General features: G+C 36.2%; 1 protein-coding gene and 1 non-coding gene across 2 annotated transcripts; both read left to right on the top strand.

Moving 5' to 3' along the window:
* The first annotated feature begins 2,863 nt into the window (after nt 1-2,863).
* Nucleotides 2,864-2,970, top strand: LOC128039435 (small nucleolar RNA R71). The gene has a single exon (XR_008193938.1). It is a non-coding gene; the product is annotated as a small nucleolar RNA R71 (small nucleolar RNA).
* Nucleotides 2,971-11,395: 8,425 nt separating this feature from the next.
* On the top strand, nt 11,396-20,183 carry LOC105789612 (pentatricopeptide repeat-containing protein At2g41720). The gene is given in 10 exon segments (XM_012616984.2): nt 11,396-11,499; nt 11,846-11,910; nt 14,225-14,405; nt 17,368-17,473; nt 18,273-18,423; nt 18,426-19,040; nt 19,043-19,087; nt 19,090-19,370; nt 19,470-19,575; nt 19,962-20,183. Coding segments are annotated over 10 exon segments (1,863 nt in total). The 3' UTR covers nt 20,171-20,183.
* The last annotated feature ends 5,626 nt before the right edge of the window (nt 20,184-25,809 follow it).

Here is a 25,809-nt window from a genome sequence, read left to right as displayed (position 1 = left end):
TTATCAAGTTACAGGACTAATTTGTAATTTAAGCGGACTAGAGAACCAATTTAAAAAGACAAGAATTTAAACCCCCCAATAGTCCACTATGATTTTTTGTGCGAAAAATCCAATTTTAAACTTGATCTTGAGTATTTTAATGGTCAATAAACCCAATTTAGCTACAATTAAATATCATACTTATTCATACACATTCAATTGAATTTATTAACACCAATTAAGCTTCAATAATAAAATTGAACATTCAATTTCATCCATATCACCCACCGGTTAACTCAAACAAGTAGTGTACCTTAGTCGCTAGTAAACCACTCTATGGAAGCTTTATTTAAACAGTGATTAACATAAACATCATGCCTCACAAACCATGTTATCAATCACCGTGTTATTAATACACCCTAAATTATTCAATAATCAAACTCAAACATGAATATATGATACTATAAAACCATTCAAAATTAAAAATGTCCAATGTTCAAGTCCAATTACAATCAAAATATAGTTTATACAAATTCTCCAACTCGTGACCGTTCTCATTGGGATTAACTTGTTACATTTATTCTCAACGATCGTGATTCCACCTATCTTTGGTACATACTATACCGAACTTACCCATGAACTATCTGAGATGGGGTAGATAATCTCGCATCTAACCATTTGATAACTTCCTTTCGAACTACCTCTTTCATGATAGGATTGAGTCTCTTTTGCCCATCAATTCTAGCTCGCTCACCCTCCTCTAAGATAATTTTATACATACAGAAAGAAGGGTTTATTCCTCGAATATCAGCTATGGTCCAGCCAGTTGCCTTTTTAATTTTTTTTCAAACTTTGAGCAGCTACTCCTCTTGGTGTTCTGTTAGTTCTGCTAAAACAATCATAGACAAAGTAGAATAGTTACCCAAATAAATGTATTTCAAATGGGAAGAAAGTACATTAAGTTCGAGTTTGGGTGGTTCTTCGATTGACAACTTTGGTTGCGTGTATTCCCAAGCTTCCAACTCTAATAGTTCAAACTAAGCTGGTTGTACATAGTTCCTCGGATTGGCTTCCATCAAAGGCATATTTTCATTACTTTGTTCATCTTCTAATTGCTTAGACCCTAAAGTGTTCTCTAATGGGTCCTCTACAAAATTGTTTTCCCATTCCATAAAAACTAATGTTTCTAGCTCCTTTATCACTGAACATTCTTCCATCGGATTGGGAAACTTCATTGCTTTAAGAATATTAAATGTTACCTGATTGTCTTGAACTCTCATGGTGAGTTAACCTTTTTGTACATCTATTAATGTTCTTCCCATGGCTAGGAAAGGTCTCCCCAAGATGATCGACACTTCCTTATCTACTTTAAAATATAAGACAATGAAATCAACAGGAAAAATAAACTTATCTACTTTTACTAAAACATCTTCAATCTTTCCTTCTGGGTATGCTAAAGTTTGATCTACCAATTGGAATGTTACAGTTGTGGGTCTTACTTCACCTATTCCCAACAGCTTGAAAATAGATTTGGGCATCAAGTTGATACTTACTCCTAAGTCGCATAAAGCTTTACCACAGTAAGATTCTCCAATATTACATGGTATAGTAAAGCTTTTAGGGTCTTTTAGTTTTTAAAGTAGCTTGTTTTTTAAGAACGCATTGCATTCATTCGTTAAAGCTATAGTCTTATACTCACTAAGCCTCTTCTTCTTCGATAGGATGTCCTTCATGAACTTGACATAATTGGGCATTTGTTCTAAAGCTTCCACGAACGGGATGTTGATGTGAATTTGCTTTAGAATGTCCAAAAGCTTCTTGAATTGCACCTTTTGTTTCTACTTATTTGGTTGGAATTTTTGAGGATACAAAGGTGATGAAAATTTGGGTTGGACTGGACAACTTTTTTGAGGAGATAAATTGCATCTAAAGAAGATGTTAGCTTATCCGAATTCACTAGTTTAAATTTTACCTCATCAGACTTTGTAGGTTCTGGCTCTTCTAGTGCAGGAATTTCATCTGTTGGTTGACTTTTCTCCTTCTCAATAGGCTCATCTTCAACCACTGCTTCATTGGGTTCCAAATTCTTACTACTTCGTAAAGCAACTACCTTGCAATGTTCCTTACCCAAATTCCTTAGATTTTCTATATCGATCGACAAAGCTCCTTGTGGTCTGCTACGAAGTTCTATAGCTAACTGACCTATTTGGTTTTCCAAAATTTTCAGTGTTGCTGCTTGACTTTGAATTAAGGTGTCATTCTTCGCCATGTACGCCTTCAACAAGTTCTCCAAACTATTAGATGATTCAGCTTGTGGTGGTTTAAGAACTTGTTGATTGAACCATTGGGGTTGATTTGGTCTATGCTGCATGTAGGTGTTGCTTGGTTCATTTCCTTGGTTACTCCAAGAAAAGTTTGGATGGTTTCACCATGAAGGATTATAGAAGCTGGACTATGGTCCTTGTCCACTTCTATTTTGGTGTTGATTCCCCATGTAATAAATTGACTTGGGGTTTGATGGTCAATTCTCGAAAGAATGACAATCCCCACAATATATGTAGGAAATAACCTCAAATTGAATAGGTGGTTGGGCTACAATAGGATTAAAATCATTAGTAGTAAATTGTTTCAACTTCGAAGAAATAGAAGATACCTGAGCTGAGAGTGAAGTGTGGGCATCTACTTCATGCATTACGGCTATTCGTGTTTTTGAAATTGCTTTATTTGTCGACCACTGGTAATTGTTACTGTCTATCCTCTCGATGATCTCATAAGCCTCATTATAAGACTTAGATAAAAGAGCACCATTCGTAGAAGTATCTACCACCAACCTTGTGTCTGCATTGAGATCATTATAAAATGTCTACAATTGGATGCAATGTGAAATCCCATGCTGAGGGTATCTACGAAGTAACTCATTGAATCTTTCCCATGCCTCGTATAGGGACCCGTCATCCAATTGTTGAAAAGTGGTGATCTCATTCCGCAACTACCATTTTTGCTAGGTGGGAAATATTTTACCAGAAAATGTTCAGCTAATTCTTGCCAACTTGAAATTGAATGTGGTGGTAATGAATTTACCTATGCTCATGCTCGATCTCGCGGTGAGTATGGAAACAACTTCAACCTCAATGCGTCTTTAGTAACACCGACTATCTTGAAGGAATCGTTCACCTCCATGAATAGTTGAATATGAAGGTGTGGATCTTCTGTGAGCATTCCACTAAATTGGGCCATGGTTTGAAGCATTTGAAATATCACTGGCTTCTATTAAAATTGTGATGCCTTGATCTCTAGTCTCCTAATTCCCAATTTTTACTCCTTAAAAAATGGCAAAACATATTGTCTTATGGCTCAATCCCTATCATTAGCAATAAGGATTGGATTATGCACATTAGTGACTCCATTTCCTTAAACATCATTTTGATTTCCAAGGTCCATTTCGGCGTGTCTTTGGGCTATTCTATCTCTTCTTCTTTGTCTAAATGTCTACTCGATTTCAGGGTCTATAGGTAATAAATCGATAATTTGATTTATGCTTATAAACACCTGAAAATAAATTACAAAAAAATTAAAGAATAAAGAATTAATTAGTAAAGTTAGATATAAAAAAAATAAAATAAAATAAAAACCAAATTTCAAAGAATAATTTTAGAAAAAATGATTAAGGCAACAATCCTCGACAACGGTACAAAAAACTTGTAACGCGTGGTTTGTGGAAGTGTACATAGTTGTCACATCCCAAATTTTGATTTGTAGTGTAAAAATAGAAATAACAAAGTGTGTAGCCCTGTGGTAGAAAACTTTTAAGTTTTCAAGGAGGTCTCTAGTTCAAATCCCCTTACTCTCTTATTTTTATTAAAATTTTTGTAGACTTTTTCCATGTGCACTTAAAGCTTGTCGTCCACTTCCCTTAATTGCCTCAAATAGGTTGGTTCCCTTCCCCTTTTATGAGTCAAACTTACCTTAAGTTGGAGAACATGATCCCCTTTTTAATCAATGTCTCCCTCCCTTGCCAAACCTCCCTTATTGCCTATTTGTTGTGATTCAATGAACCTGGTCATAGTTGACAAAGCTTACCACTCCCATTGTGGTCCCCACCTCATTCATTCTCCCGTATTACCATTTTTTTCATTTCTTTCACCTCCATTTTCTCTCAACTTGAATAAAAGAACCACAACACCTTTTTTTTAGTCTTTGCTCTTCCTCAACCACAATTGACCCTTGTATCACCATCAATACACCTTTTAGCCACCATAAGCACTACCCCTCCTAACTCCTTCTCCCTTCTGCCACCGATCACTGTTGCAAGCCACTGTGGATCCTTCTCCTCCTCCATATTATTATTTTTCTTAGCCCTTTCTCTCCCTCCTTTTTGTCGAAATCTCATAGCCCTCCATCATCGGATAGCCACTCCAGCATCATCGAACCGCCGCCAAGCCACCACCGTCGCTGTCATCGGTGACCAAGATTCTTCTTTTTTTTCCTCTTTCACTTGCCAACTCTTTAATTGATTAAACTCACATTTTCTCTTCACATTATCAATCATTTTAGATCACTCAAATCATCGATCTCATTCCTTCCTCGATTTATTAACCATTTTGTATTGAATCAATGTAACTGTGGTGATTTGGATCGTAAAATCCTTCACTTAGAGGTTTCATATCTTGGTCGAATGGTCTATTTTCATAGTGTAAACATAATTACTAAATGTTACTTATCTGTTAAATTGTCTTGCGAGATAGATCGAATGAAATCGTTATAAAGGATTGTGGCAATCGGATCTACAATATAAGGTGTGGGATTTAAACCTTTAATTTGTGCATAACATGTTCACTTTCATTTTAATAATATGATATTAAATAATAAATTGAGAGTACATTAAGTACTTAAAGAGGAGTTGAAAAACTCATGAAGAAGAAACCCAAGTGACCCTAACCCATTAGTTTCATGAAAGGTATGTTTTGTGATGTGTTGATGTACGTGATGATGACATGTGTGCAAATCTCATCTCTATGTTATGTGACACATGGCTTATCTGGTATGTTGATGATCTAATTGTGTGATATATGTGTATGTGATGAGATCCATGATTTAATATGAAAAGTGTATTAAAGTATGCTTAATTGAATAAAAGGGAATATTATGTAATATATGAAAATGTTGGCATGTTTACATGCATATGTGTAAAATTGAGAAATATGTATTATGTGAGATCATGAGCTTTATTACGTGAAAAATGTGAAAAGTGAATTATATGTGTTAAATTTGACAAATGGTCATATCACATGCATGGGGTGGGTTTTGTGAAAGGTGGAAGTTATGTGGTAGTTTATTTGCAATTATGTGGCCGTTATTGGCAATTATGTGGTGGCTTGTCTACAATGTGTTATGTTGTCGTTTATCAGCAATTATGTGGTGGCTTGTCCACAAATGGTGTGTTATTGGATGGACGGGTTCTTGGGAACTTGATATTGGTGCGGAGATGGGTAAGAAAATCTTCAAAATGTGCATTGTTATAGAAGCATGCCTCGATATATTTATGTATGTGTATCTGTGATGATCTGAGATTTCTACGAAAATGATATATATATTGAAATGGATGTGTTTAATTGATGTGTCGTTATGTACGTTATAATATTTTGATGATCTCACACTGGGCTTGTAAGCTCACCCATCTTATGTGTATGTTTCAGGTAATTCTCGTAATTAGGACTCAGATGCGGATTTTCGGTGATGCTCTCGAATGTGAATTTTTTAAATAATTTGTGGACTTTATATCATTTTATGGATTTTTATGCACTTTGATTTGGGTTTGTTTTAATCACTTTTTGAGACTTTATTTTAAACTATGGAATGTGGCACGAGGATTTTCCTTTCTGGCTTTTTTTTTTTGGAATTTTTTCATGGATTGCTTATGTTGGATTTTAGTTTTAAATGATCATTAAACGTTTTTTTTTTAAGAATTAGTATCCGCTGCAAATGTGTTTTCAAAGCTAAGTTATAATACAAGTATTTTAATAAAAGGAACAAATAAATTTTATTGGGAACTATTAGAACATGCCATGTGTCCCTTTTTTATTTTTTAGTATTATATATATTATATTGATTAAAATATAAAACAATATTTTTAAAGTTTCAAAATAATTTATTTTATAAAATTCTAAATATACAATTATAAATTTTAAAAATTCAAAATAATATATAAAATTTAAACATGTTATAAAATTAAAAAACATATTTAAATTTATTTAAATTTTAAGTAATGGCAAAAAAGAAACTTAGAAATTTTAAAAACCTTTCTAGAATTTTATAATTGTATATTTTAGAATTTTATAAATAAATTTTATTTTAAACCTTTTTAAAAAAATTACAATTGTTTTACATTTTTGTAATAATATTATTAATTTCAACAAATTTCTTTTCAATTATCGTTTTTTAATTTTAATTTTATAATTTTTATGATTTTTCCTAGATTATATATGTTCTTTTTGAATTTTTACATATTTATTTTCATTTTTATATTTTTAATTGGTATACATTTAATAAAAGAAAATATTTATTTTTTACATACGTACGTCATGTGGCGCTTTGTGATTGGTTATAAGAATTTATTTTATCATAATCTAAAAATGGACTAAAAATAATATAGGCATACTTTAGATACCAAATTGAGAATTTGGTTGTACTTTTGATACTAAATTTGGATAAAAAAATTTTAGTTACCAAAATAGGAAACGAGTATATTTTAGGGGTCAAATCATGAATTAAACCCTAAAATTATTTTGAAGGCTAAAAATGTCATTTCAACTACATGAGCAAAATAACGGTCATGATATCCAGTACCTAAGCTAATATTAAAATTTTTCGGGGTTTATTGTCATCCACTCCTGTGGTGGTCTTCCAAACATTCCAACCGTCAAAACCTCCGTATCAAATTAAATGGCCACTCTATCCCATCCGCTCCCTATCAAATTCCCTCTCGACTCGCCAATTTCCACTCACTCCACTACCTCCAAATCCCTTATCCTTTGCAAGAAACGCAATAACGACACCGCGTTTGAGGAACATAAATCCGGGTTCGTCGACTACGACAAGGGCCAACACGAGGTTTCCACTCAGGTGAGTGTATTTAGGAAGGCCATATCCCTAAACAGTACCGTTTGCTTGTAGAAGGCGATCGCTTCCAGAAAGACTGGACCATATCTGAGGTGGTCGCCCGAGTTTTGGAGCTCAATCATTAGAAAAATGTCGAACCGGTACTGAACGTGGACAAAAATTGCTCCCTTAAGGGCGCGCTTTATGTCCAAGTAGGCAAAACGCTTCCTCAAGGACGCGTTTTGCCCGTGTGTCCTGCGGTTAGGGTTTTGGGTTATTGGTTTAGGGTTAGGGTTAGAGTTTTGGTGTTTTTAGGTTTAGGGTTTTAGAGCAAAAGTTAAATAAATAAGGGATTATGGTTTAGGGTTTGTTAATTAAATTAATCATAAATTTTTCAAAATTGGATTAGGTTTCGTGTTTATTGTTTTTTAAGGAAAAATCAAATAAATTAGGGTTCGGGGTTACTTGAGTAAATTAATTATAAATTTAAAAAAAATAGATTAGGCTTTAATGTTTAGGGTTTTTAAGTAAAAACTCAAATAAATTAGGGTTTGGGGTTTAGGGTTAATTAAATTATTTGTTAATTTAAAGTAGCTCTTACGTGGACGCGTTTTTGCTACAGTAGCTCCTAAAAAATAATTTTGAGTAGACATTTCTGAGCAAATAGTGTCAAAAAGGCTTTAAGCAGGATGCTTTGTCAACAATAGTACTGAAAGAAGCTCCCATGTGGACGCGCTTTTGCTATAGTAGCTCCTGAAAAAATAATTTTGAGTAGACGTTTCTGAGCAAATAGTGTCAAAAACGCTTTAAGCAGGATGCTTTGTCAGCAATAGTACTGAAAGAAGCTCCCATGTGGACGCGCTTTTGCTACAGTAGCTCTTGAAAAAATAATTTTGACTAGACGTTTCTGAGCAAATGGTGTCAAAAATGCTTTAAGCAGGATGCTTTGTCAGCAGAAGTACTGAAAGAAGCTCCTACGTGGACGCGCTTTTGCTACAGTAGCGCATGTTTGGCCTGAGGCTATAAATGAGCCAAGTTTTTTTCTTAGATTGCATAAGTTACATCAAAAAAAATTTAGAGAGGCTAAGAAGGATAGAAATTGAAGATGAGTGAACGTATTAGTGTTGTTATTTACTATGATAGTGAGGTTTGCCACACCTAGAACGGTGTTGTTTTTTATCGGAGAATACAGTGCAACTGGTTTTTAACCAGAACATAGATTTGACAGAACTTCGTAAAAGAATTAGGCGTAAAATATTTAGAATGACGCCAATGAAAGTTCTGTCTATTACGTATCAATTTTATTCTTCTGTTGATCTAGTGACATATGACTCGTTCGACATAAAAGGTGCTCGTAGCTTGGAGGCAATGGTGCAGACTCATCTCGCTAGTAGAGCACCCTATATTGAGTTATATGTACAATTTACATCGTCAAATGATGCACTTGCGACTGGTGTTTGAGGGGTATACGTGACCCCTGCCCGACACTCGATTAGTGGGTTACAAAACATGAAACAGCCCATGTTTGGTAGCGGTATGGAATACACATCCCCTGCACGACACTCTGCCAATGGATGGGACATGCACCTCGGTGGGTCGATGTTTGATGCTGGAAATACATACTGGGGAACGGCATCAAATTTTAGTAGTTGGCAATCTACATCAGATTGGGGACGTTATGAAACGCCCAGAAGAAGGGATGATATACTCCCTACGACGTCTACTGGTGAGGGGACCTCGTACGTTGTAGATAATGGTGGGTTAAAAGATGACTCTGATGTGGATCCACCTCGAGAGACCGAGCCCGATGGTGCAAAAGTCGTATTATTTTTTAAACCGGAGCCTATTCCAACCGAACCTGAAGATGTTGAAGGGGGTTCAGATGAAGAAGAAGATCCACGATTCAGGGCATACTCACCTCCAGGCTACATGCATAATGTCGACCTGTTTGCAGATGATGAGTTGGAGTTTCCAGATCTACCATATCGATTGCATGATCGTACAAGTGTGGTACTAGATTTGGGTGAATTTGAAGTTGGTAATCAGTTATCCAACAAGGATAGTTTTATTGATGCTTTGAAACAATATAGCATCAATATCGGTGTTAACTACCACGTCGTTAAGTTCAAAGCTAATAAGTTTGAGGCAAAGTGTGCAGTGTAAGAAGGTACATGTTCATGGAAAATCTACGCCTCGTTAAGGAAAAGGACAGGGTTGTGGGAGATAAAAAAGTAGAAAGGTCCACATACATGTGCTGTAGGTACAGTATTTAGGGTTTCTGAATAATACTGTTATTATGTAATGTTGCATTATTTAATATACTCCGTTTATAGGTATTTCACAAGATCATCCCAAGATGAATTCAGCTACGTTAGCTAGCTTGATACTACCCACGGTGAAGGCAGATCCCAGGACTTCAGTACCGGTCTTAATTGCCAATATTCGTAGCCAAATGGGGTACACGCCCTCTTACCACAAGGCTTGGATAGCTAAGCAGAAGGCATTGGAGAATATGCATAGTGGGTGGGACGCTTCATATAATGAAATATGGCAGTGGTGTCAAGTGCTAGAGAGATACGTCCCAAGTTGCATAACAGACCTTGAAACGGAACATGCGTACTACAAAGACTGATTACTACGTCGATGCCAAGTGTTTAAACGCTTGTTTTGGACCTTTAAGCAATGCCGAGACGCATTTCTATACTACAAGTCATTGGTACAAATTGACGGTACCTTTATGTTTGGTAGATATACCCATCGGCTATTGCTAGTAGTGGTACAGGATGGCAGTGGGAGAATTCTTCCAATTGCGTTTGCAATAACACCGGGGGAGTCAGCTGATGACTGGGATTTATTTCTATCTAGGTTAAGGAGGTATGTGTGCCCCAACCTGATATCTGTGTTATTTTGGATCGGGGTACTGGCATACTAACTGCAATTGATCAATAGGGAAGCTTATGGCAGCGCACACACCATCGGTATTGCCTAAGGCATGTTGCTTCTAACTACTACAGACAATATCCATCTAAGAATGAATGACGACAAGTGACCAACATGGGTATTTAGTCTCTATTAATATAATATCATTTGTCATTTTAAATTTATTCTAATTGAAAGAGTGGTATGTAATATTTGCTATGAACTTATATTGGCAGGGTATGAAATAAATAAAGATCGTTTTCATGAGATGTTGGCAGTTTTGCATTCAATTAACGGCGAAGATGCAGACTACCTTTGTAACATACCTTTCGAACAGTGGTCACAAACATACGACGGTGGCCTACGATATGGTCATATGACCTCAAACCTGGCTGAATGCATAAATTCTGCTCTAAAAGGAACGCGCTATCTACCGATAAATTCGGTTGTGCGAAAGACATATTTTCGTTTAGGAGCGCTATTTCCAAAGTGAGCAAGGAGTTATGCAGGCCAGATGCAGGGAGGCCATGTATGGTGCAGTAAGGTAGTGCAAGAAATTAACAAGGCCAGGGCGCGGGCGAACACCATACACACAGTCTGTCACAATCGAGACAACTTATGATTTTGTGTGACAGAGTTTGATAGATCGCACCAAGGTGTTCTTGGCGGGAAATATCGTGTACACTTGCGAAATAAGACTTACGACTGTGGGATGTCTAACACACTTTGTTATCCATGCGCTTACGTAATTGCAGCTTGTCAGAATCTCCGTCTAAATCCGATGAGCTATGTCGACAAAGTGTACAAATTAGAAAACATGTACAACGTCTGGAGACACGTATTCCCACCGATCCTAGATGAACGTAAGTGGCCGTCTGTATCGCTTGCTCCCTTTAAGCTGTTACCGGATAGAGAATTACGTCACAAACCAAAGGGTCGACCTTGCTCGACTGGAATACGTAACAATATGGATATCTGAGAAACAACTAGCCAACAGAAGTTGTGCGGATGGTGTAGGAACCCAGGCCATACAAACCGATCATGCCTAAATCGCAATAGTTGAACTTTATTGTAAAAAACTTTGTATTATTTATATTTTTTTAAATAAAAAATTGGTACAAATATTCAAAATATTGACTTATTTAAAAGAAAATCTATTTCATAAAAAATATTAAAGTAAATTACAATTACTTTATTCAAAATAACGTTTTATTTTATTAAATGAAATAATATAGAAATATTCAACATATTGCCTTATTTAAAAGAATTTCTATTATATTAAAAATGTAAAAGTAAATTTCTATTTTATTACATCAAATAATATCAAAATATTTAAAATATTTGTACAAAAATATATAAATTAAAAATCAATCTCTGTGCCCGTTGGATTTAGTGCTACATGGCGGCCGTCGACGGTTACACGCTGGATTCCTCCTTTGTCCAGCTTCCGGCGAGGGTTGTGGTTGCTCCGACGGGGATTCTAATTCCTCCGGTAGGGGATCTGTTTGTCGGTGTTGGGACGATGAGCCACATTGATAGAATAGTGAATGTGGAAATGTTTGCATCACCAACGGCGAAGCTGTTTGAAACCCATACGGTGATGTGGATTGGTAAAATGAAGAGCTCCCCGACGGCCCCTCTTTTTATATCCCTCGTGTGACACTGGCCTATACATCTGCGGTCCACTCGGCGTAATCGAAAATAGAGATGAACCGGGCCATGGACTCTAACCTGTCATAGGACTAGAAAAAGGAAACATATAAGGGTTAGGAAACATGTAAGGGCTAGGATACGTACCTGGCATCATCTGAAATGGCTGTGACGTGGGTATCGTCGGTTAAACTGCCAGGTTGGGTGACTGTGTCGGTGCTGTTGCTAGGCCTGGTAATTGTATGGGTGCTGATGATGGGCCGGGTGATTGTCTGGGCCTCGTTGATAAACCTGCGTCGTCATCCCTTCTTCTTGGATTTAAAGGGCCACATCGTTCCCTTTGGACACGTAATTGCCGCTGCCTCTCCTTTGCTGATAGTAAATACCGCTTGCCATGGATCCTAAACCATGGCATGTATTCCGGCACGCACGCTAACTCTGGAACGATGATCGGTTCCCAAGTAAGTATATAATCATATCGATCTTCCCATATTTGGATGTAGTATGACCAGAATCTCGGTCAATCTGTATGCAATTGCCGTAGGTCGATTTTGTGATGAATATCTAACACCTCAGGTGCCACGAGGATCGGTTGTCGGAATCCAAATTGCCGTAATACTCTGTCCGACTGGTGCATCTCCACGGTCGCATAGTTGACCAATGCGACTTTCACATGCCAAGCGTTTGGATTTTGGAAGTACTCATCCGGAATTACTGCCCAAATTTTCGGATCCTCGTATGGTGTCCATTGAAACTATATGAACATGATGGAAATATTAGTTATATACATAATACATAATACTAAATACTAAATACTAAATGCTAAATACCAATCGACTAGCTCGTGATGGAAATATCCATTTTATTTAATACTTACTTGTGCTTCCAACTGTTGGTCTAACAGAAGCCGTATATCTTCAAGAGAGGTAGGTAATCGAGAATTACTTGCCGAATGGTTCCACCTAATTAAATAAATTTTTAGCATACTATTATATTTTAAATCTATGTAATAACTGTAAAATCTAATATAAAATTTACCTCGTTATGAGTAGGAATGTATATGGGTGGTCCACTCGATGACGTAAAAATGGAAAGCGAAACTGTGCCCATGACTGCAGCAGTGACAGGCAACCTCTGATTTTCGCTTTATTCGGTCGCATCGCCCCACACATCTCCTGGTACAATGTGGCCAAAACGGCAGACCCCCAACTAAATTCACCAGCTGCTCTAAAATCAACGAGTTTCAGCAGCCATCTTAGATGTACAAGGTTCCGTGACAAGTCGGGCATGAGATAACCTCCAATTATTTGAAGAATGTACGCTCGAGCATATCGGATTCTTTCTAGTTTGGTAGAATCATCATCCGGCTCCAGGAATGTGTCTCGTAACCAGCCCATCTCGATCCGACCTCCGTTAATATTCTCCGGAATAGCGCCCAAAAGCTTGTAGCATACCACTCCCTAATCACCAGATTGAACAGGCTCGGTGACTGCGTACCCGTCCATCGGCAATCCCAATTGCAAATTGACATCTTCCAAAGTCATAGTACACTCTCAACATGGAAGATGGAATGTGTGCGTCTTGGGTCTCCACCTCTCAATCAACGCACTGATGAGTTCCGAGTCCAACTTGCATCCCCGGCCTACCGTCGCCACGTGTCAAAAACCCGCTTCCCGCAAGTAATTCTCTACCAACGGTGATGGAGGACCATGCATATTACGGATATAGCATTGCAATATCCGATCTACAAACTTTTATAACAAATAATAAAATAATAATTATTTAAAATTGCATAAATAAAAAATATCTTAAATAATATTTAAAAATTAAATTTAGCACTTACCATTTTCATTTGTTCGACGGATATGTGCTTGTCATTAAGACGAATTAATTCTCCGCCCATTGCTAACACAATCAAATTTTTACGATTTAAAAAAAATTCAAAAAAATAAAATTTAAAACTTTTTAAAAATAATTAAAAAATTAAAGTTTTTTTAAATAGGAATTTGAGAGGAATTTGAGAGAATATTAGAGAGAAATTGAGAGAAAGGATTTAGTTGTGAAAAAAATGAAGGGGGTTTTATAGTTTTTTTTTTTACCATTGGGGGGGTCACCAACAGTTAAAAAAGTAGTTGTTGCTACTATTCACGCGCGGGCAAAACGCGTCCCCAAGATAGCGCTGACGTGGCAGGAAAAAGCGTCCTTGAGGGCGCGCTTTTTGTCCACGTGGACAAAGCGCTTTATTGAGGAAGAGTTTTTCTGCCATATCCCCTGACATCGCGCTGACGTGAACACGTTTTCGGAGAATTGAGCCATTCCGATAATTAATTATTTACCGGATCCATTTCAATAAATTTTTTAAAAAAATTGGCTTTTATTAGTATTTTACCCGCACATGTTGAATAAGTAAATGTTAAAATTTTCAAATAATGAAAAATGCTTCCTCGCCTCACATTCTTCATTTACTCGTTTTTAATAAGAAAAAAAAAGCAGATACGAAAGTAAGAACCAAACAAAGCCTACGAATAATTAGTGATTAGCGGTTGAAATTGTATCGGTTGAGTGATTTTGATGCTAGATTTGCAAGAACTGACACAAAGGGGTGCAATTGAACATAGTATAAAAGTATTTGAGTGGACGAAAAAGCAGAAGAACTACTATGCACGAACTGATATCTACAATATGATGATAAGATTACATGCTAGACATAAACGGACAGATCAGGCTAGGGGGTTGTTCTTTGAAATGCAAAAGTGGAGGTAATGCTTTCTGTTTGTTTGATGTTATATAGAATTTCGTGTGTGATTTCCAACTTACATAAACTACGTTTAACCGTATGCAAAACTTTTCTTGTGTGGATCTCATGATGTTTATAAAATGGTTAGAAGTCAAGAATAAATTTGCTGTTTGTAGACAAGTACATGTCTGTCTAACAGAAGTGTAGCTTTTTGGAGTCTTCTTATGCTGGGCAAGAAGTAGCCATTTCTAATAGAGCTACAACTACAGACTGCATCAATACAATTGCTCAATTGGCATGAGATCTCAATTAATTATAAACTTTTATAGAATATTCTGAACTCATACATTTTGGTGGGGAGCCTTCATACTAATGACCAAGGAACTGTAATTGGTAGAACCTGGAAAAGTGTATTGAGATCAAGATTGATGAAAATATGTTCTGAACCCCATGTTAATTATATCCTAAATAATGACTATTTGGCTGTAGAACTATGATATGGCCATGATTGATTATCCTTAAGTAACTTTAGGGTTCATCATGTTGTTTAAAGCTTTACAAGTATATGGCTGTCTGAATCAGAAATTGATCAGTAAAGTTGTAAATTGTAATAATATCCCCAAATATCAGAAATTGAAATCCCTAAAAATCAGTATTTTGTCATTTTGGTCAGCTAGATCAGTAGTCAACACAATCCTCTCAAGTTGGTGCTTAGATATTACACATCCCCATCTTGCAAACCAAATAACGATAGGTCTTGTTACTCAATCCTTTTGTAAATACGTCAACTAATTGCTTGTCAAATGTCACATGAACTAAAAGCAACTATAGTCAATTTCTGTTTGATAAAGTGATGATCAATCTTAATGTGTATTTTGTTCGATCATGTTTAACTGGATTTTGAGCTATGTTAATGGCAGCCTTTGTTGTTATAGTACAAGGATAGTTTTCTGTTTTCTAAGAAGTGCACTATTATTAGTTTGAGCTGAATGAGTGTTTTCAATACACAACATTCTCGTAAAAATATCTTGAAGAAATGAAATTTTAGATCTAGAAAGAATATGTGATTTGGCAATCTCAAACTTCGAAGGAAGGTCAACGAGAAAACTCATAATTGTCATTTGTTCCTGTCAAGTCTGTTGATCTTTAATATTTGGTGTGAGTTTGGATGGGCGATTGGGTGCGGTGCGGTGCGTTTAGCTTACTTTTTGTCTCACGCTACAGTATCGCTCAAGTATCTAATCTCATCGCCACCGCTATTTTTACACTAAACGCACCGCCCATCCAAACTCACCCTTGGGCTAAACGACAGTAGAACATTAAACTCTTTATACGCCTTTTTAAACTCCATAAAATAGGTTATGAGAGACTTATCTTCTTCTTCTTCTTCTTAACGATAGAACACTTGGCATACTTCTTAATCATGAGAAATATTTTCTTTACCTAAATACAAAAAAAAAAAAAAAACCTATTAATTCATTAGCTCCTTAACAAAGTTACTGTGGTAATTAGGGAAATTATCTCACTATGAATAGAATTTCGAATATGCAAAAACAATTGAGCATCTTCTCTCAACCACACTTGTCTAGTATCATCGGTGGGAGGTTCGTTATTCAAATGATCATCTTTATCAACGCTTTGTAAGTAAATTCTAACCATCTTGCTCCAATCTAGGTAATTGGTCTCATTTAATTTGTGCTCTGTAATTTTCAACATTATCGAAATCATCTCGCTTGTAAGGACTTAGGTTTTATTGCCATCCTTTAAATCCAATTAACAATGGGTAAAACAAGTTAAGAAAATTTAAAGAACCAAATTTCAAGCAAAATAACCTAAGGAAAGCCACCAACTTCAAACCGAAGAGGGGAATCATCTGAATTTCCTAAAACTTATTAGCCACAAAATGCCCAAACAATCGCACAAATCCAAACCGATACAAATTCCCTAAAACCCAGCTCTGATCAGGCACCCAAAGGCTGGGTTATGGTCAAACAGACTAGTCGGCACCGGAGGAAGAATTCCGTGAAAAGAAGGCCTCCCAGGCTTCCCCATGCACCGCCATGTGACGAAGGTTTGCTCAGGTTTGGATGGTGCGTGAGCTTCACACACTTGCTTTCCAGTTGTCAGAAGTTGCAAATCTGCTGAAGAGATGATGGCACTCCTTTTGCTGGCAGTGCACACTATAAAATCACTTTAAAAGTGACTCATTAAAATACCCCAAAAAACAATGAAACACAAACAAAAAAAAAAAAAAAAGAGCTGAAAGGCACTGATTCCATGTAACCAAAGTAGGAATTGAGAAGAGTGTAAGAAGAAAATTATGAGAAGAGCATCTCATTTATACAAGTTACTATAGTCAACTTAAGGAAATTGTTATGATACAATTAGTATCTTTAGATTTATTGTACATAATTCTAGGGATTAATTAGCATTAAATTAGGTATCTTTCCTTCTTTGTATATCTAGGTACTAGTATAAATATGTTATGTAGCATAATGTATAGGCACAAGAAATTATTTTAGAATACCCCTTTCTCTCAACTCTCTACCTTTATTCTTCTCCTTTTTCACAGCTGATTACAGCCAAAACAGTGACTGCAAGGCTGTCTTCTTTCTCTTCTTTCTTCCTCTTTTTCTATCTCACTCGATTTCACAGAAATAAATCGAAGTAAATAAAACCCATACACAGTAATATCAGATTTAGCCTAATTAATATCTTATTTACAACAAAGATTTTAATGTAATTTACATGAAATGACATAAATAGTGTAATACAAGCAGGTGACAGATTGACATGCATGGCTGACACTAAAATGATATGTGCATATATTGTTAGCTTTGGAGTTTTATAACTTCCCAAGCAATAGGCTTCTTGTATCCTCAAATGTTATAAATACTAACTTTTGAAGTATTTGACGGTTTCTCATTCAAAAATCTTATTTAACTTTGTGGTGACATAATAATTCCATAATATCTCTGCTGTAGGTGCAAGCCTGATGTTGACACATACAATGCTCTTATCCATGCACATGTTCAAGTTGGTCAATGGCGTTGGGCTTTGAATATCATGGAAGACATGCTCAGTGCAGCTGTGTGTATTTGTATTTTTGTTCCCTAATGACTCTTTGTGGGTATAACTTGAGTGAGCTTCTTTTTGTTATTTTCACATTGAAATCATACTGCATATAAAATGTTCACAATACTACATGGTGCCTTCATTTTCTTGCAATGGTCACTGTTATTATTGTTAAGGTTAAACAACACCCACAAAGTGCTTCTATTATTATCTAGATGTCACTATAATTATTGTTATGGTTGATACAAATTTGGTGTCTGCAGGCTGTACTATTCATATAATCTTCTCCTGGTTGATTGAGCAGATTGCTTTGCATGATTTTTATTGGTCACATGCTTCAAGTCCCACTTTTAAGTTTGTAAATTCATTCAGAGTTACACATAGTGAGATAAATTATATGATTTAGAATTATGGAAGTTTAGATGGGATTTAAGTGTTTTGTCAGGGGTTTCCCCTTCAAACTAGACTAAGCAATCAAAATTGATATGCCATAAAGGGTGCTTCTTTCTTTTCCAGTTCTCTGATGAATATTTGGAGGAAAATAGGTAGAGGAAGAAGTCAAATAAAACTTTCATGCATGCAGTGTACATGATAACATAACAGTTGCTAAATAAATCCAATCGAAGTTAGCACATATTTTTTTTATATAGATAGATAGCATCAATGCTTTGATGTTTTCTTGTTTTATAAAAAATAAATCAACCTAGCCTTTTCTATTAAGCAACTGTTCTTTCCCTAATTTCTTTTTCCATCTCTTCAGAAATTTTATGTCTTTTCAACAAGAAATGTTTGTAACCTTAATGTATATGGGCAGATCCCTCCAAGTCGATCAACTTATAACAACTTGATAAACGCTTGTGGATCTAGTGGAAACTGGAGAGAAGCTCTGAAGGTTTGCAAGAAAATGACGGAAAATGGAGTTGGACCAGATCTGGTGACACATAACATTGTATTGTCAGCATATAAGAGTATTCAAAAGCTTTATCTTATTTTGAATTGATGAAAGGGACACATATTCGTCCTCATACAACTACACTCAATATTGTGATAAATTGCCTAGTGAAGCTTGGACAATATGGAAAAGCTATGGATATATTTAATTCCATGAGAGCTGAGAGAGCAGATTCCCGACCTGACATCGTTACATTCACTAGCATCATTCACCTATATTCTGTTTGCGGACAGATAGAAAACTGTAAGGCTGTGTTCAGTGCAATGCTTGCAGAAGGTATACAACCCAATATTGTTTCATATAACACACTAATGGCTGTATATGCTTCACATGGAATGAGTAAAGAGGCAGCTGCTGTTTTTGACCAGATAAAACAAAATGGATTTCGTCCAGATGTTGTTTCTTATACTTCTTTACTTAATGCTTATGGAAGATCGCAGCTACCTGAAAAAGCTAGAGAAATTTTTGATATGATGAAGAGAAACAATTGTAAACCTAATCTTGTAAGTTATAATGCATTGATTGATGCCTATGGATCCAATGGTTTATTAGCTGAGGCTGTAGAAGTCTTGCGTCAAATGGAGCAAGATGGGATTAAGCCAAACATTGTCTCAATTTGCACCCTTTTAGCTCCTGTGGGCGCTGTCGGCAGAAAGTGAATATTGATACTGTACTGTCACAGCTGAGCTGCGATGTATCAAACTGAATACAGTTGCCTACAATTCAGCAATTGGATGCTATATGAATGTCTGAGAGTTTGAGAAGGCGATAGCTTTGTACAAATCCATGAGGAAAAGGAAAGTCTTAGCAGATTCTGTTACTTATACAGTATTAATAAGTGGTTCCTATAAACTGTCCAGATATAGTGAGGCACTTGGGTTTCTTGATGACATGGTTGGTTTAAAAATTCCCTTAACGAAGGAGGTGTACTCATCTCTTATTTGCGTCTACAGTAAACAGGCAGGTGCTTCTGCACGGTGTGCTTCTTAATTGCTGATATACAACTTGAGGGAAATGTTTTCTTATTTATTTTATTCTTCCTTTTAACACCCATTTCAGGGCCAAGTTGCTGAAGCTGAATCAATGTTCAACATGATGAAGGTTTCTGATTGTTGTCCTGATGTTGTTGCATATACTGCGATGCTGCATGCTTGTAATTCTGCAGGTAAGTTGCACGATACACTTCTGAAGTAACTAACTCACTGTGGAGACCAATTCTGGATACATGTACAAGATATAGGAGGAAGTGATCTTATTGTCGAAGAAATTTTTATTATCATAGCTGATCTTTTCTTAAAATGTTTTTTTCTTATTCTATACCTGGAAGTCTATTGATTAATTTCATGGTACTGTGTCAGCTTAGTTCTTTGTTATTAATTGGTTGAACTTGTCTCAAGAATATTTTCTACTTTGTCTTGCACATTTATTTAAAGCTGCATCAGAACTGGCTATTTCTCATGCTAATATGTTCAATTAGTTTGTAAGTATGTCTTCTTTAGCTGGAAAAACTACTTCTTTGGGAACTAAAAACTTGGTGCTTATTAACTACAGAAAATTGGGCAAAAGCTTCTGCAATCTTCCTAGAGATGGAAGAAAATGGTATCCAACCAGACTCTATAGCATGTTCTGCTCTAATGCGAGCTTTTAACAAGGGAGGACAACCATCCAAAGTTCTTGTTTTGGCAAAGTATATGAGAGAGAAAGCAATTCCTTTAAATGATGCTGTTTTCTTTGAAATGGTATCAGCTTGTAGCATGTAAGTTTCATGTCTTTATTTTCTGAAAAGAAATCATGTTTAATTATCTTTTTCCCCTTTTGTCAAAAATAATGCTTATTGTTTATTAATTTTTTATAGTGCTTGATACCTGATGCAAATCTTTCCATTTTACTCTTATAGAAGAGGAAAATTAACTTCTGAAAGAGTTCCAGAATTTGAGGATAATGAATCTAATTTAACCACTTCTATTGACACCCAATTGTATCCTTTTTGCATTTTTAAAGGAAGAACATGTATAGAAGAAATTAATTTTGTTGGGGCCACATCCAACATTGCTTGCCTGTACACTATTTAAACACAACGTCGTACGGCTTATTGGAAATAATAATATAGATTTTTAGTAAAAAGCTTCTAATACGATGCGCCTTTTAAACACATCGTTCCTCATAATTTGGGATAGATCAACATTGGACGTCATGTTGCATGTCCGAGGTAGAGGTTCCGTATAAATTTGTTTCAAGCATAACATTGGACGTCATGTTGCATGTCCGAGGTAGAGGTTCCGTATAAATTTGTTTCAAGCATACTCGTCGTTACAACTTTGTTTAAAAAATTATGTTTCAGGAATCGGTTCTAAAAATTTATCCAAACAAAATATGTAGAAACAATTTATTTTAGTTTTTATATAATTATTGGTTTAATTATTGGAATAAGATATGTAAAAATTATTTTCTAGCTATATATGTTTGATTACTACTAAATTTATCTGGCATTTTGGGTGGTAGCTATTGGCAAATTAGCCTTCAATTCTTTGGGTCTGGCATTTTGGGTGGTAGCTATTGGCAAATTAGCCTTCAATTCTTTGGGTTCACTAGACTTCTAGTGATTGCAATGATTGATTCATCTATTGATAAATCGAATTGTAATACTACACCTTTGAGTGTAATGGTGCACTCGACTCATGGTAGATGAAATGTGTGAGTTTCATATCTTTCTCCAGCAAAGTATTGATAAATGGAAGTTCTAATTCACATCCACGAAACATATGAGACGCATGTAAGAATTTTACATCATTTAAGCACCACTCTATAATGTGTGGTGTTCTTAGACTTAAATTGTGTATATGTATATTTATATTAATACAAGTATACTCAAAATATTATATATTTATTTCAAAAATTAATAATTATATTAACAATTTGCAGTTGAATGTGAGAAATGTGTTTGCAAACTAGATATATCAATAGCGTCGATATTTTTCAAATATCAAGGTTTATTAGATTAAATGTAGTAATATGCAAGTAATTCAACAGTAATATCTTTCTAACATCTCGTTTAATGTACTATAACAAAATATTTGACATTTAAAATAAAAGAAATTATTTTATATTACTTGACAATTTTAAGATGATAAGATCGAACAAAAGCACGAAATTAATAATATATTTGGTTGAGAGAAAAAAAATGGTAATAGAATGATATCTAATAGAATGATTTAGAGAATTTGAAATGAAATTAGAGAATGATATGAGTAAGGGGTGCAGTGGTATATATATATATGGGAGGGGAAGGAGGGGCAATTTACTAAAAAAAGCCTAATTTTTTTAAATTTATCGAAATGGGCCCGGTATTTTATTATTTACCGAAATTGGCCCTTTTCCCCGAAATCACGTCCACGTCGGTAGCGATGTCGTAGTGCGTGCAAGAATCGCGCCACGCCACGCGCTTTTGTCGACATGGCAACAAATAGCGCTTCAGAGGACACGATTTGTGTCCACGTTAGCAAAGCGCGTTGACGTGGCCGCGAGTTGCCCCACGCGTGAATAGTGCAACGGTCAAAAAATTGACTGTTGCCCCCCCAACGGTAAAAAAAAACTATAAATAGCCCCCACCCCTTTTTTTTCACAAACTAATCCTCTCTCAAATTTTCTCTCAATTTCTTCTAAATTTCCTCTCAATTTGCTCTCAAATTCCTTCAAAATTTCTCTCAAATCCATATTTATTTTCAATTTGCTCTCAAGTTCCTCTTAAATTTCTCTTAAATCCCTATTTTTAAATAATTTTAAAAAAAATTATTTTTTAAATTTTTTAAACCGTAAAATTTGTACGATTTCAAAGAATGGTCAAGAATTGACTTGTTTTGATAAGCATCACATATCGGTGGAACAAATGAAAATGGTAAGCGTTAAATTTAATTTTTAAATATTATTTAAGAATTTTTATTTATGCATTTTAGATAATTATTAATTTATTATTTGTTATAAAATCAGAGATCGGATATTGGAATGCAATATCCGAATATGCATGCTCCTCCATCACCGTTGGTAGAGAACTACTCATGGAAGCGGGTTTTTGGCACGTGGCGACAGTAGGTCGGGATGCAAGGTGGACTCGAAACTAATTAGTGCGTTGATCGAGAGGCGGAGACCCGAGACGCACACATTCCATCTTCCATGTGGAGAGTGCACTATCACTTTGGTAGATGTCAGTCTGCAATTGGGATTGCCGGTGGATGGGTACCCAGTCACCGGGTCTGCCCAATCTAGCGATTGGCTTGCGGTATGCTACGAGCTTTTGGGCGTTATTCCGGAGAAAATGGAGGGAGGTAAGATCGAGATGGGCTGGTTACGAGACACATTCCCGGATCCAGATGAAGATTCAACTGAAATAGAAAGAATCTGATATGCTCGGGCATACATTCTTCAGTTAATTGGAGGTTATCTAATGCCCGACTTGTCACGGAGCCGCGTACATCTAAGATGGCTGCTAAAACTTGTTGATTTTAGAGCAGCTGGTGAATTGAGTTGGGGGTCTGCCGTCTTGGCAACGTTATATAGGGAGATGTGCAGGGTGACGCGACCGAGGAAAGAAAAAATCAGAGGTTGCCTGTGCCTACTGCAGTCATGGGCACGATTTCGCTTTCCATTTCTACGTCCTCGAGTGGACCACCCATATACATTCCCACTGATAACGAGGTAAATTTTATATTAGATTTTACAATTATTATGTAGATTTTTAAAAATAAAAGTATGCTAAAAATTTATTTAATTAGGTGGAACCATCCGCAAGTCATGCTCGATTACCTACCTCTCTTGAAGATATACTATTTCTATTAGACCAACAATGTAAGCACATGTAAGTATTAAATAAAATTGATATTTCCATCATTCGCTAGTCAATTGGTATTTAGTATTTAGCATTTAGTATTATGTATATAACTAATATTTCTATCATATTCATATAGTTTCAATGGACACCATACGAGGATCCGGCAATTCGGGCAGTAATTGCGGAACAGTTCTTACAAAATCCAAACGTTTGGCACGCGAAAGTCGCATTGATCAACTACGCGACCGTGGAGATGCACCAGTCAGATAGGGTGTTACGGCAATTTGGATGTAGACAACCGATTCCCGTGGAACCTGAGGTGTTTGACGATCACCACAAAATCGACCTTCGGCAATTGAATATAGATTGGCCGAGATTCTGGTCCGAGTACATCCAAATGTGGGAAGATCGGTATGACTATATACCTAGTATGGAACCGATCATCGTTCCGGAGTTAGCGTGCGTGCCGGAATACATGCCATGGTTTAGGATCCATGGCAAGTCGTATTTACTATCGCCAGAGGAGAGGCAGCGGCAGTTACGTGTCCAATGGGAAAGACGCTGTCCTTTAAATCCAAGACTCAAGGACGACGACGCTGGCCCCTCAACGGCGCCCAGACATTCACCCGACCCAACGAGAGCACCGACACAGTCACCCGACCCAGCAGTTCAACCGATGATACCCATGCAACGTCCTTTTCAGATGATGCTAGGTGCGTTTCCTAGCCCTTTTATGTATCTAACCCTTATATGTTTCCTTTTTCGACTCCTATGGCAGGTTGGAGCCAATGACCCGGTTCAGCTCCATTTCCTGTTACGTCGAGTGGACCGCCGATGTATAGGCCAGCGATGCACGAGGGATCACAAGAAGGGCTGTCAGGGAGCTTTTCTTTTTACCAATCCCCACCACCGTATGGGTTTCAAACACCGTCGCCGTTGGTGATGCAAACACCTCCACATTCACAATTCTATCAAGGTGGCTCATCATTCCAACTCCAACAACCAGATGCCCTATTGGAAGAACCGAATCCCACGGAAGAACCAACCGCCATGAAGTCGGACAAAGGAGGAATCCAATACAGAATCACGACGGCCTCCATGTGACACCGAATCCAGCACACGTACATTGATTTTGTATTTAAATTTATTTGTACAAATATTTTGAATATTTTAATATTTTTTGATGTAATAAAATAGAAATTTTTTTGAGTTATTACTTAAAAAACCCTAAACCCTTAACTTATTAAAAATTTATAAATTTATAATTTATAATTAAATGCATAATTTAATTGACAAACCTTAAACCCTTAACCTAAAAACCCTAACCATAACCCTTAACTTAAAACCCCTAACCCCTTAACCTAAAAACCCTAACCCTTAACTTAAAAACCCTAACCCTTAAATTAAAAACCATAAACCCTTAACCTAAAAACCATAACCCATAACCTAAAAACCCTAGACCTTAACTTAAAAACCCTAAACCCTTAACTTAAAAACCCTAACCTTTAAATTAAAAACCCTAAGCCCTTAACCTAAAAACCCTAAACCTTAACCTAAAAACCCTAAGCCCTTAACTTAAAAACCCTAAACCCTTAACTTAAAAACCCTAAACCCTAAACCTAAAACCCTAGCCCTTAACCTAAAACACTAAACCCTTAACCTAAAACCCTAAACCCTTAACTTTAAAACCCTAGACCCTTAACTAAAAAACCCTAAACCCTTAACTTAAAAACCTTAAACCTTTAAATTAAAAACTCTAACCCTTAACCTAAAAACCCTAACCCTTAACTTTAAAACCCTAGACCTTTAACTTTAATACCCTAAACCCTTAACTTTAAAACCCTAAAACCTTAACTTAAAAACCTTAAACCCTTAACTTAAAAACCCTAACCCTTAAATTAAAAACCCTAAACCCTTAACCTAAAAACCCTAACCTTTAACCTGAAAACCCTAAACCCTTAACTTTAAAACCCTAGACCTTTAACTTTAAAACCCTAAACCCTTAACTTAAAAACCCTAACCCTTAACTTAAATATAATTTAATAATTTTACTAACATTAATACAATTATCAGTTAATAATTTTATATTCACATCATGTTAGATTTGGAAAAATGTTTTGACTGGTACTAATAATTAATAATTTGATATAATTTGATAATTTTACTAACAATTAATACAATTATTAGTTAATAATTGAAAAAAATATAATTTTTTTAAAATTACATTCAACTATTGTGATTAGGGCATGATCGACTTGTATGGCCTAGATTCCTACACTATCCGCACAACTTATGTTGACTGGCTGTTTCTCGGATATCCTTTCAGCATCTTCAGGTTCTGTTGGAATAGGCTCAAATTCAGAAAATAAGCCAACTTCTGCACCATCAGGCCCGGGCTCTCGAGGTGGATCCACATCGGAGCTATCTTCTAACCCACAATCATCTGCAGTGTATGAGGTCCCCTACCGATTGACGTCGTAGGGAGTACATCATCCCTTCTTCTAGGCATTTCATAACGTCCCCAACTAGATGTAGATTGCCAACCACTAGAACTTGATGTCGTTCCCCAGTACG

The sequence above is a fragment of the Gossypium raimondii genome, chromosome 2, assembly GCF_025698545.1.
Source record: "Gossypium raimondii isolate GPD5lz chromosome 2, ASM2569854v1, whole genome shotgun sequence".
NCBI classification, from domain to species: domain Eukaryota; kingdom Viridiplantae; phylum Streptophyta; class Magnoliopsida; order Malvales; family Malvaceae; genus Gossypium; species Gossypium raimondii.
The sequence above is the reverse complement of the archived record's forward strand: the minus strand, read 5'-3'. Positions and strand labels throughout refer to the sequence as shown.